Consider the following 13,617-nt stretch of genomic DNA (forward strand, 5'->3'; position numbering starts at 1 on the left):
CCCTCTCCACCCAGTCCCCACTGATGGAGAGTGGAGAAATGTCAGTTTTCTATAATCAGCTCCTTTGTTTTTTTGGTGTTAAGGAGCAGGTTATTCTCCTTACACCACCCCAACAGTCGCTGCACCTCATCCCTGTATGCTGATTCATCCCCCCCGGTGATGAGTCCCACCACTGTGGTGTCATCCGCATACTTCACAAAGGTGTTACTGTCATGGGCAGGGACACAGTCATACGTATATAGGGTATAGAGCAGAGGACTCAGCACGCAGCCCTGTGGGTTGCCAGTGCTGAGACTGAGGGCCCTAGATGTATGTTGGCCTATTTTGACCCTCTGGCTGCTGTCTGCCAGGAAGCTGTTTATCCACATGCAGATGGAGTGTGGGAACCCCAAAAACTCCAATTTCTCTCCCAGTTTATAAGGAAGGATGGTGTTAAAGGCCGAGGTGAAATCCACAAAGAGCAAACGGGCGTAACTCTCCCCTTGCTCCAAGTGGGACAGTGCGGCATGCAGAGCTATGGCCACAGCATCCTCAGTGGGTCTATTTTCCCTGAAAGCAAACTGGTGGGGGTCAAAACTTGGTGGCAAAAATGATGTTATATAGCCCCGTACGAGTTTTTCAAAACACTTCATCACCACTGGTGTGAGTGCAACAGGTCGGTAGTCACTCAAGCTGGAGATGTGGGGTTTCTTTGGAATGGGGACTATAGTGGAAGATTTCAGACATGATGGTACAGTGGACAGGGCCAGGGACTGGTTGAAAATCTTGGTAAAAATTCCAGCCAGCTGATCCGCACACTCTTTCAGTACCCGCCCAGGAATACCGTCAGGTCCAGCAGCCTTCCTCGGGTTGATGGACTTCAGCGTGCGCCTGACCTCACCCTCCTCAAAAGTAAGAGTTGGGATACTGTGTGCCGGGGGTCGTTGCCTGGCTGTCTCTGGTGGCTCCACTTCAAAGCGTGCAAAGAAGATGTTGAGCTCCTCTGCTAGCATGGCATCGCCATCGGCCGCTCTCTGATTGATCTTAAAATTAGTGAGATCCTGAACACCCCGCCACACCAGCCTGCTGTTATTACTGTCCAGGTGGTCTTCAATCCTCTTCCTGTAATCCGACTTGGCCTCTCTGATGCCTCTCTTCAGGTTTGCTCGGGCTATGCTGTAGTAAGTCCGATCGCCAGACCTGAAAGCGATGTTCCTGTCCCTAAGCAGCCGCTGGACCTCCCGGGTCATCCAGGGCTTCTGGTTGGGATAGACCCGGATGTATTTGTCCACTGTGACAATGTCAATACAGTTCTTAATGTAGCACAGCACACTGTCTGTGAACATTTCCAGGTCCTGTTGTTCAAATATATCCCAATTTGTTGTATTGAAGCAGTCCTGTAGTTGCTGGGAGCCTTTGATAATGACCGAAAGGACAAGACTTTGTTTTAGCGGCCGAAATGAGTTTCCCCGCAGGGTGGCTGGGCACTCCCTTTAGAGAGGAGGAGCTGAGGAGCTCGGTCACATAGGAGGAGCTCGCAGTAGAGCCACTGCTCCTTCACATCAAGAGAAGCCTGCTGAAATGGCTTGGGCATCTGTTCCAGATGCCTTCTGGATGCCTCCCTAGGGAGGTGTTCCGGGCATGTCCCACCGGAGGGAGGCCCCAGGGAAGACCCAGGACATGCTGGAGGGACTATGCCTCTCGGCTGGCCTGGGAACGCCTTGAGGTCCCACCGTAGGAGCTGGAGGACGTGTCTGGGGTGAGACAAGCTTACACTGCTTAGACTGCTGCCCCCATGACCCGGCCCCGGACAAGCGGAAGAAAATTAAAGGATGGAAGTGAATAAATGTAAGTGTGTAAGTCCAGAAATGTCACTGTATACCCTTTTTGTGAGAAAATGTATTTTGGCAGCCTTTTTTATAATTTTTTTTAATTTTCTATAATTATAGAATTTGCCCAATATTCTAATTTTGCTTATCTTCAAAACATCAATTTCGATACCATCTATTTTTCGATATATCACCAATCTCTAATATTCATAAAAATGTAAATACAGTATACACATACAAACGCTTACCTTGGCTTTTGTCTGACGATTGGCTGTTCAACCTGTGAAAAATAGGGGTTTTAATAAAAAAATAGGTTTTAATCACAACAAGCTAACTTACATCAGTCTTTATAATTGATGTCAGCATTACTTAAATGTTTGTGTAATCGTTTATACCTGAGTGGAGCCATGGGTTTGCTGGTGAGGGGCGTGTCTTTGCCTTTGAACTGGAAGGAGACCACAGCATAGGGACAGACCTGCCGAGGACGTTCCCGCAGCTCATCAAAGGAGTACTCGTAGAAATAATGCTGAAACAGGAAAAATAAATTTAATCTGAATTTCATACAAAATATAAACACTCGGCCTGTTAAATAAATATTGTATTAAGAGCCAATATTAAAATGTGGAAATTGTCAGGGTTCTTTGTGTGCAATTTTAATAATGGATTTTTGATATTTTCGAATACCAGTCAGAAACATACCATAATGTAAAATAATAATAATAATAATAATAATAATAATAAATAATAATAAATTTTATTTATAATGCACTCTTCATTAAACAAAATCCCAGAGTGCTACAATAAAAGAACATTAAAATGCTAATTGCTAAAAACAAAAAACATCAGCAGTAACCTTTTCTAAATTAAAAAGCACACTGGCCTTCTCTTTGTTATGGTGTAGATAAGTCAGCATTTATACACACCATACTTGGTAATGGTAATGTTAATGGAGACCAAAAAAAGTCTTTATAAATAAAAGTGCTTTTCAAAGCATTACATTTACCCTATATAGCACACTGTCTTGTTGACCTGGGGCAGACAGACCGAAGTGAGGCTGCCAATGTACACTATCAGCACATCTGACTACCACCAACTCTCCCACACACATCATATTCACACTGGGCAAGGTTGTGAAGTGTCTTGCCTAAGGACACAACAGTTTCCACTAGAGCCACGTGTACCCCACGGTAGCACTTGATATTCCCAATGGTCTCCCATCCAAGTACTAACCAGGCCTTGCTTAGTTTCACAGATTTAACTAAATCGGGCTTTGACAAGTATGTATGACAATAAACAGAATTAAAACTGCAAGCAGTGATAAAGGCCCTCGCCACCCCTTGCGACCACGGGGTAAATGCCACCGCGGAGATCCTACCTTTAGTTCCCACTTACATTGCCCCTCCCCCCAAAATCAGCGACTGAGTAATACTACTCCATTCATTCCAATGAGATCATTTATGATGTTGTCACGCCTGCACGGTTGGAAATAGAGGTATGTCTTCATTGGCTTTTTTGTTCAATATCATGAGAGGATTCTGTGTACCAAATTTTAATGGTCTATGACACAGTACTTATTTTTCATCCTAGTTAACCAAAACCCATGTATTTCAAAGAGAAATGTCAGACGTTGCCATGGCAAAACCTTTGAAAATAGAGGTATGTTGTCATAGATTTTTTTGTTCAGTATTGGAATAGGGATGTCCATGCCAAATTTCAAATGTTTGTGACAAAGTAATTTTTTTACATGCCATTTAAAAATTTCAAGGGGGCGCTGTGGAGCAATGTAATATTTGATATGTGTAAATTGCATATCTATGCACTCAGATGAAGATTTTGAACAAAATGTATATTAATGCCGGAAAAAAGGAAAATGCATGTTTGAGCTACGCGCCATTTAAAACTTCAAAAAACTTATTTTTTCTTTGCAGGCTGGCCACACCCATATTTTATAACTTAGAAAATTCCAAAAGAGTTCCCTATAATCCCACATGGGTCTAGTAAATTGTGACCATTTTGCAAGTTTCTTGAATGAAAATCCACGGCATAAAAAAATCGAAATGTTACAGTTAAAATTTTGAAAAAATGGGGTTCCGCCCATTAATTTTTTTGAACATCAAAATAATAAATTTTTCACCAACCTTGAATTTTTGGTCCAATAAAATTGACTTTTCGTTAACGTTCAGGGGGTCAAAAGTGGCTTCAAAGCGGCCACCAAAATAATAATAATAATTAAAACTGCAAGCAGTGATGAAGGCCCTCGCCACCCCTTGCGACCGGGGGGTACATGCCACAGTGAAGATCCTGCCTTTCGTTCCCGCTTACATCGCCCCTCCCCCCAAAATCAGCGACTGAGTAATACTACTCCATTCATTCCAATGAGAGCATTTATGACATTGTCACGCCTGAATGGTTGGAAATAGAGGTATGTCTTCATTGGCTTTTTTGTTCAGTATGATGAGCGGAATATGTGTACCAAATTTCAATGGTCTATGACAAAGTAATTATTTTTCATCAGTTAACCACAGCCCATGTATTTCAATGAGAAATGTCAGACGTTGCCATGGCAACACCTTTCAAAATAGAGGTATGGTGTTATTGACTTTTTTGTTCAGTATAGGAATAGGGATGTTCATGCCAAATTTCAACTGTTTGTGACAAAGTAATTTTTTTACATGCCATTTAAAATTTTCAAGGGGGCGCTGTGGAGCAATGTAATATTTGATATGTGTAAATTGCATATCTATTCACTCAGATCAAGATTTTGAACAAAATGTATATTAATGCCGGGAAATAAAATACTGCATCTGTGTGTTATGCTCACTTTAACACGTCAAAATATTGCTTTTTTCTTTGATTGGTGGCCACACCCACATTTTATGATGTAGAAAAATCCAAGACAGTTCCCTATAATCCCACATGTGTCTAGTTCATTTTGACCAATTTGCAAGTTTCTTGAATGAAAATCCTAGGCACAAAAAATCCAATTGTGAGAGGTAAAATTTTGGAAAAAATAGGGTTCCGCCCACAATGGCCGACTTCCTGTAGGGTTTAGGGTGGGGTCATAATATAATTTTTTACTTGTCTTGACATGTTCTATGTCTATACCAAATTTAATTTGTCTACGATGAAAAAGGTCTCTCATTGCCGTAATGTATTTCAAATTTTGAGGTGGCACTATTGAGTCATTTTGATACGTTAATTTTTTTGAACATCAAAATACCACATTTTTTGCCGATCTTGAATTTTAGGCCATAGTTTGATGAGTGTAGAGCATCTATTTAGTCTACAACAAAGTCCAGTACTCTGAACCCCATTCATTTCAATGACACATTTATTATGTTACCACGGTTACATGGTTTCAAATAGAGGTATGTTCTTATTGACTTTTTTGTTCAGTTTGCCAAGCCAAATGTCCATGCTCAATTTCAAATGTTTATTTCAAAGTAATTTTTTGTCCAATTCAAAAGTTCAAGGGGGCCCTGTGGAGCAATATAATGTCTGGCATATGCAAATTCTATATGTATGTGTTCAGATCCACATTTCGGAAAAAATGTATATTAATGCCGGGAAATAGGACACTGCATGTTTGAGTTATGTGCACTTTAACACTTCAAAATATTGTTTTTTTCTTTGATTGCTGGCCACACCCACAATTTATGATGTAGAAAAATCCAAGACAGTTCCCTATAATCCCACATGTGTCTAGTTCATTTTGACCAATTTGCAAGATTCTTGAATGAAAATCCATGGTGTAAAAAATCCAAATGTGAGAGGTAAAATCTTGGAAAAAATAGGGTTCCGCCCACAATGGCCGACTTCCTGTAGGGTTTAGGGTGGGGTCATAATATAATTTTTTACTTGTCTTGGCATGTTCTATGTTTGTACCAAATGTCATTTGTCTACGATGAAAAAGGTCTCTCATTGCCGCAATGTATTTCAAATTTTGAGGTGGCGCTATTGAGTTATTTTTGAAACATTAATTTTTTTGAATATCAAAATAATAAATCTTTCACCAACCTTGAATTTTGGGTCCAATAAAATTGACTTTTCGTTAACGTTCAGGGGGTCAAAAGTGGCTTTAAAGCGGCCACCAAAATAAGAAGAAGAAGAAGAATAGTGGAAACGCATTTTTCACCCATTATTTTTCTCCTTAGCATCATAACAGCTACAGTCATGTGACTTTCTCACATTGTGGCCCATCACAAATAAGGCTCCTGTGAATTTTTCCTGAAGTCCACGGCAAATCGATTGTCTTCTACGAATTTTTGAAAATGAAATTTGAAGAGGGCGCTAGAGAGCCATTTTGTGAGAGAGTGCCTTGATTTGCATATCATTGCGTTCAGCTCACAAATGTGCATAAACGCTGTATTAGCGTTTTCCCAACAAAAAATGTGTAAAAGAGAAATATTTTATTGAAATTCAAAAAATTGCGATTTTGTTGAAAATTCACCCTGACCACACCCAAAGTCATAATCAAAATGTAATTGATAATCTTAAAGCACACATGGGTTTAGTGGGATTTGGCCAAATTTTAAGTGTTTGTGATGAAAACTGTGGGAGAAAATGTCCTGAATGCGAGGGTGTGCACTTTTGTCATTCCCGGGTTTGATCCAATATGGCCGACTTCCTGTACATTTTAGGGTGGGGCCATAATATATGAGTTTCAGATTTTTACGTTGACTTTTTTCCGAGTCGGGCTCCCATTGGCCTCATGAAAATCAAAGTTTGAGGGGGCGCTACCGAGTCGTCTTTCGTTATTTTTTTCTCGGGGTCTTTTGTGACAATTACAGGTCGTCGAGTTCTAATTTTTGACACCACTCACTGCCATGTCGGGGCGTGTTTACTACTTGATTTTTGCCATTTTCCATGCTCCGGACGCGGTTTTAATGAGTCCCTCGCCGGGACGTAGTCCCAGGCTCGGGCCTAATAATGGAAACACATTTTCCACCCATTATTTTTCTCCTAAACCATAACAGCTAAAGTCATGTGACTTTCTCACATTGTGCCTCATCACAAATAAGCGCCCGTGAATTTTTTCACAAGTCTACCACAAATCGATTGTCTGCTACGAATTTTTGAAAATGACATTTGAAGAGGGCGCTAGAGAGCCATTTTGTGAAATAGTGACACGATTTTCATATCATTGCGTTCAGCTCACAAATGTGCATAAACGCTGTATTAGCGTTTTCCCAACAAAAAATGTGTGAAAGAGAAATATTTTTTTTTATTATTCAAAAAGTTGTGATTTTGTTGAAAATTCACCCTGACCACACCCAAAGTCATATGCAAAATGTAATTGATAATCTTTAATCACGGGTTTAGTGGGATTTGACCAAATTTGAAGTGTTTGTGATTAAAACTGTGTGAGAAAATGTCCTGAATGCGAGGGTGTGCACTTTTGTCATTCCCGGGTTTGATCCAATATGGCCGACTTCCTGTACATTTCAGGAGGGGGCCATAATATCATTTTTGTCATGTCCTGACATGTTCTATTTTTTGATGAGAGTTTCGGATTTTTACGTTGACTTTTTTCCGAGTCGGGCTCCCATTGGCCCCATGAAAATCAAAGTTTGAGGTGGCGCTACCGAGTCGTCTGTCGTTATTTTTTCTCGCGATCTTTTGTGAGCTCGTTGAGTTCTAATTTTTGACACCACTCACTGCCATATCGGGGCGTGTTTACTACTTGATTTTTGCCATTTTCCATGCTCCGGACGCGGTTTTAATGAGTCCCTCGTCGGGACGTTGTCCCAGGCTCGGGCCTAATTAAACCATAACAAAGAGAAGGCCAGTGTACTATTTAATATGGTCCCAATCCATTATCCTAAACTATAAAACCTAAATGTAAGATCAGATGTAAGAGCAGAGGAAACACTCACCTGTGTTAGTTCAAAGGCTCGGTACGACATGACAGAGGTGATTTTACTGATGTTTTTGGACAGATGGGAGTCGAAACGTGGCGTGGGGTCCAGAAGGTTCTTCATGTTTTCATATATGCTCTTCACCTTCCCCTGAGAAAATACACCATTCACCGTTTAACACCAAGACACTGCAGATAAAATGTGACCATTTCCAACCTGGTTTTAAATTTACTATGCATTTGTGTCATATTGTATTGTCAGTTTCTGTCTTTTTATGGTGTTCTGCTAATGTTTTGTTTTATGTAAAAAACTAACTAGGCACGGACACTGAGAATTTGTCCGAACTAAAATGTTGACACCAGCTCGTGGAACATACTTGTCCCTGGCAAGTAAAAGAAGGTAAGAATATGAAATATATAAAATAAAAATAAAATACTGAACTTGATATTATGTCTGCATGTTATGAGACTTTACCTTGATGACTTTGAAGATGAGTATTTCTCCACTGGCTCCAGGGGTGAATGGGCTGAGCTGCAGCAGGTCTGAACATCTGGATAGGTAAACTCCTGACCAACGATACACAAAGCTATTCAATTTATGGTAGAATAACTAAAACATAAACCATCTTAAGTAACTATGAATTGAATAGGGAAAAGTTTGATATATATCCCAATAATAAGACATGAAATAATTCTTCTCTTCAGGATAAACAGTAGAGCTGCATAATTTTAACTGCAAAGGCTGCAATTATTCAAGTAACATAATTTCACAATGAAACATCCCCATATCATTTAGCCCTAATAAGCAGTTTTCTTTAAAAATCATTTCTTGAAGATTGTACCTTTTTGTGGGTTTCCGAGGACTGTTATCTTGCTCTGACCCACAAACAGGCCTTTCTCACACAGCCTCTGCAGCTACAAAAAAGACATTTACAGGGTTAACATACATACAGAGATACTACATACAGTTGAGAAATTGAAAACTGTAGATTCATATTAAAACATATCAAATAATCCTTTAAATCATAACTTTCACGTTGAGAGATAAGAGGAAATTTTAATGTGTATATGAGAAGTAAAAAATTGCAGAATCGTCAAAACCTAAGTTGGTAAGATAATACGTGTTGTAAATATAAATTACAGTTTTACACCAATCAAGCAAATTACAGGAAGTAGAGCGTTCTAAAACAAATTGATGACATCACACTTGGGAGAATTCTTTACTCTGCTAACACAGTGTTCTTAGTTTTTATGTCTATTGTAAATCTCTATAGTATAATTTACCTTGATCTTGATTGAATGGTCCCATTTTTTTTGCTGTCCTTAACCTCTGCTTTGTAACACTGTAATTTCCCCATTTTGGGACAAATAAACATTTATCCTATCTTAATATTTCATGCTTTAAAAAAAATGACTTGGATCAATAGGGACCAAAATAATCTGAATCACTGTACTTATATATATATATATATATATATATATATATAATATTATATATATATATTTTATATATATATAAATAAAATATTTTATATATATATATTTTATATATATAAATAAAATATTTTATATATATATATAAATAAAATATTATATATAAAATATTTATATATATATATATATATATATATATATATATATATATATATATGATTACCTTCAGTTCACCACACTGTACAGAACATAGTGGCCTCTTGTTTTTCACACTTGTAAGACATTTCAACACAGGTCCTTGGTTGTTTTACCTTAAAGGAGTCACACAGCAAGAAGCAGTAGCTCTCCTCCAGCTCCTTCTCTGTCCTACCATCAGCCTTCAGTTCTTTTCGCTTCTCCACAAACTGATACAATAAGAAATAGAGAGAAATTTAAAACAAAAATGTACATATTTGCAGAATCAATGGCCCTAATCTGAGCCTCTCATAGTGGAATGATGTCTGCAGTTGGTAATGGTTTTCCTAAATAGTTCCAGTCCAACAGGAGAATTATTGTTTAGTTCAAAGGATAAAGTCTTCACTGCACAGTCCATGGTGAAAATAGAAGTGCTTGGAATTGGATGATCAAAAAGCACTTGAACCATAATATCAGTGACACTTCTCATGCTACCTCTGTCTGTGCAGGTAAGCCTGGGTCTGTCTGAGTGTGCCTTTTCTCTGTTGCTGTTTGCTTGGAGCTCATTGTCCTGGAAATACGTTTGGCGGTCAGCTGATGGTCTCTCGCATGGCTCATAGTGCAGCATTTGGGGTGAATGATGTGCAGTGCATGTGAAGAACCAATCCAAAAATGAAGAAAACAGAACTGTGCTGTGATAAAATATAATATTGAAACTACTTTAAGACATTGACACAATAACAATAATGCAAGATAATCCTAGTATCACTAAAAAGCCTGAGCCTGTAATAAATGGCAGAATTAACCAATAATAAACCATAGAATCTATTTATTCTCTTGTCTAGAATGCAAATCTTACCCTATTACATAAAAATAGTAAAAAATCTCCCCACTTTTGCAAAGAAATTGTACACATGATAAATATTGAGCCCCAAAATATATTGTTCCAGCTTTCACATTGAAGTGCAAGTAGATATAGTAATTATCTTGGCCTGGTGACTGTACCTCCTTCTCCAGAGTCTCGCTGTGGACTAGGCGCGGTTGGCTGTAGTTGAAGGAGCCAGCAGAGGCAGAGTCCAGGTACCCAGAGGTCAGAACCGTGAGCATGTCCTCATACTCTCTGGACTCATGTGACAGTGGCTGAAACAGGGCTGGACAAACAAAACACAAAATATTCTAACAGAATCAATCACAACTTAAATTTCAGTTATCATGAATACTCTTGACACTATAACCAGAGACCAATGAAATGAAATAGGCTTGCAAGACTTTGCAAAAATGTTTGACGCAATTGTGATTTTCAGATTTTCATCAATATTATACATTAGGAATTGTAGAGAATATTTACAAATATTTTCTACAAACTTCCAGTAAGCATATTTCAACTTTTATTTAGTTGATAATGTATTTAAAAAGTTAAGGCACAATAAAAATAAATGTTAGTCAGCTAGTTGGCTACTAAAATAACTGTTAGTTGCAGCCCCAGCATTTATATTATTTAATAGCAATCAATATTTTTTTTTTTCTGTCACAGTGTAGATGGGAATGCTGATCTCTCCGTTCTTCCCCTGTGTGGGCCTGTAAACTGAACTTATCCTTGGACTAAGTGTCCCATCTTAGGGTTTGGTTTTGTGGGTGTTGTATGAACCTCGTCCCCTGGGCCTGGAGGAGAGCAACTACTACAGGTGGATCTATCCTCTGGAGGAAAGTTGAAGTTAAGAACAGACAGATTTCAACTCTCAAAAGAATATTTCCAGTAGTGATTGATGATACCAATGTTTTTGAATCAAAAACAGCCAGTGCCTGTCAAGCTCTGCCAATATATTGAGGCTGATATTTAGGGCAGATCTTTCTCATTTCCCCAAAATTACATGATATATAGTAACTAACTATAAATTAAATTACATTACTGTTATGTGCTGCTCTACGTAATAAAAGTACAATAAACAAATATATTTCTATAGTGATGATTTTTAAACCTCTACAGCCTTCTCACCACAAACTTTCAAGATAGCCGTTATCACATTTCGTGCAGTGCTATCTTTGTTCAAACAAAGCACCATGGGTCTCCTTTAGTCAGGTTTTTTGACTCAAAGTACATATATAATATATGCTGGAGCTTTAAGGCCAATAGCCAATATGTGAACAAAAGCATATATCTCTAATTTTCGGGGGTTCAATACTGAGTCAAACTAACCCTCTCAAAATGATATTCCAATACCTGTCAAAATAACACATATTAAGTGTAATATTTTGGTGAAGAAAATAATGATAAACAATGATATTAAAACAAATCTATGTAATTGACACAATAACCCTATTCTCCCCAAAAAATAAATGTGCAATTTTGTTAAAAACATGAGTCTCATTTAATAAATAGCAGAATAAAAATAAATAAATAAATAAAAAAAAAAGAAGTTGCATCTCTAATGATTCATAGAAGTTATTTAATCAACAGCTCAAAACTTATTGTAGAACAGAAAACACTAGGACTAGCACTAGGGCAAAGAAAAATACTCACAATAAATATTAACCCCCAAAAACGATTGTTCCATTTGTCATTTATTGAGCAGTAAGTTTGATTTAGCAATTATCGTAACAGGCCTACAAATACACAATGTCCCCTCTGATAGATTCTTGTTGCAAAGTTATTCAAGTTTTTGACTCGTTTCACGACACCTGCACCACAAGAATAGAAGAATCAACAAATAAGTGCATGAGCTTTATAAAAGGCACATATACAAATTACTGGTTAAAGTAAAAAGTAGTGTATGTTAAATCTAATTAATTAAATATGATACATGATTTGTCAATCAGAGGGCTACAAATTGGATTTGGATGTTTTGTCAGTGCATTTTTTAAACTATCCTTTAAAACACTGGCTGTGGTTGCATGTGCACTCAAAATCTGATTATTATAAGATTTTTTTAAATTATAATTACTATGTTATTAAAATGACATGTAAACAATAGGGCTGTAGTTTTTTTGTTTTTTTGTATTTATATTTAAAAAAGCAGATTAAACTCATGATTTACAAGTTTAACCTGCATGCCTATAAGCACATTGTTTTCTAGTACTTCTTTCTGCATAAATAGTTTTTTTCTTATATATATAGATATACGAAATAGATTTGAGAGCTTTTGCCATGACTACAGCTCTAATAAACAGCAAAAATAATCAAATTTCTTTCTGATCAAGAGATAATCTAATGTGGTAATAATGAGGTAATAATCTGATTTTGGTGTGAATGTGAACATAAACATTTATCTGGAAAACTAATCATGGGTAGGAATTCTTATTGTCACTGTTCTGTTCACAATTTAAAAGTTTACTACTAGGCCTGTCTTAATAATATTAATAATAATAATAATAATAATAATAATAATAATAATAATAATAATAAGATATACTGTCACCACAATAATGCAAGATAATCCCATTAAACCCATTTTTAAATAGATAGTATCATTAGGAGGCCTGAGCTTCAAGAAATAAAAAGCAGAATGAAGCAATAATTAGCCACAGAAGTCACTTATTCAAACTTCTGCAGCTCAAATGTTATTGTGTTACAACAAAAATACCCCAAATCTCCCCACTCGATAAATGTTGAGCTCCAAACTATATTGTTCCAGCTTTCGTATACTGAACGATATATACGAAATGTTCCACAGTAAGTACACCATAAAGCCCAGGACATGTCTACACAAAATAGACACAGTAGATTACATGTGAAGGATGTATGTCACCTACTCACCTAGTTTCTCTTTAGTTTTCCTCGGAATGTGAAATTTCTGGGTTCCTACAGGCATGTGGCGCTGGTGGACGACCTGCGGAGGCACGGAAAGTCTCCTTTCCGCAACCCTCGCACCCTCTCCGTCCAACCTCTCCGGAGCTCCGTGGTTCTCCCGGTAAGTCCGAATCCACTGCAAGTCCTCGTCATGTCTCTGCTGGTTTTGACCGCTATACTGAGCCCCACCACCGTAGGACTCTCTCCGCGGACGGGCTGCTTCTCTCGGGGCTAGACTGTCCCCCATCGCCCGCTAACTGCACTGACCGACAAAGATGGAGTGTTTCCCGGATGTTTCTCGTGCAATTACGCGGCCCGCACGTTCACTGCCGGTTGTAGCTCCCGCTGAAATGTATAAAAATTGACAAAAACATCATCTAGGGGAAAACATCACGCCTGCAGCGGCTCTTCCGTGTGGGACAGTCTTCTTTTATGGTCTAGACTGCGGCGGGTACAAACTTAACCACTGCTGTAACGTTACCGCCATCACGTGGAACGGAAAATACATCTGCAAAAACAAAATGGATAAAGTTAAGACAAAGAAATGATAAACTATG

At 38.1% G+C, this 13,617-nt stretch overlaps 1 protein-coding gene across 5 annotated transcripts in view; it reads right to left on the minus strand.

Moving 5' to 3' along the window:
* tasora (transcription activation suppressor a) overlaps positions 1-13,504 on the minus strand; it is a 65,260-nt gene extending 51,756 nt beyond the window's left edge. For 4 of the 5 annotated variants that reach the window (XR_008648848.1, XM_055224729.1, XM_055224731.1 and 1 more), the window contains exons 1-8: positions 13,028-13,487; positions 10,279-10,424; positions 9,411-9,503; positions 8,508-8,580; positions 8,141-8,232; positions 7,685-7,816; positions 2,204-2,334; positions 2,057-2,088 (exon numbers count right to left, since the gene is read on the minus strand). Coding sequence is in view for 4 of the 5 variants with exons in the window: in XM_055224729.1 (XP_055080704.1) it covers positions 2,057-2,088; positions 2,204-2,334; positions 7,685-7,816; positions 8,141-8,232; positions 8,508-8,580; positions 9,411-9,503; positions 10,279-10,424; positions 13,028-13,307 (979 nt within the window). In the remaining variant the exon portion in view is untranslated. Of the gene's footprint in view, positions 1-2,056; positions 2,089-2,203; positions 2,335-7,684; positions 7,817-8,140; positions 8,233-8,507; positions 8,581-9,410; positions 9,504-10,278; positions 10,425-13,027 lie in introns of all 5 variants that reach the window. The other variant, XM_055224728.1, reaches the window with a different exon arrangement.
* Positions 13,505-13,617: the final 113 nt, after the last annotated feature.

The sequence above is a fragment of the Periophthalmus magnuspinnatus genome, chromosome 10, assembly GCF_009829125.3.
Source record: "Periophthalmus magnuspinnatus isolate fPerMag1 chromosome 10, fPerMag1.2.pri, whole genome shotgun sequence".
Classification (NCBI taxonomy): Eukaryota; Metazoa; Chordata; class Actinopteri; order Gobiiformes; family Gobiidae; genus Periophthalmus; species Periophthalmus magnuspinnatus.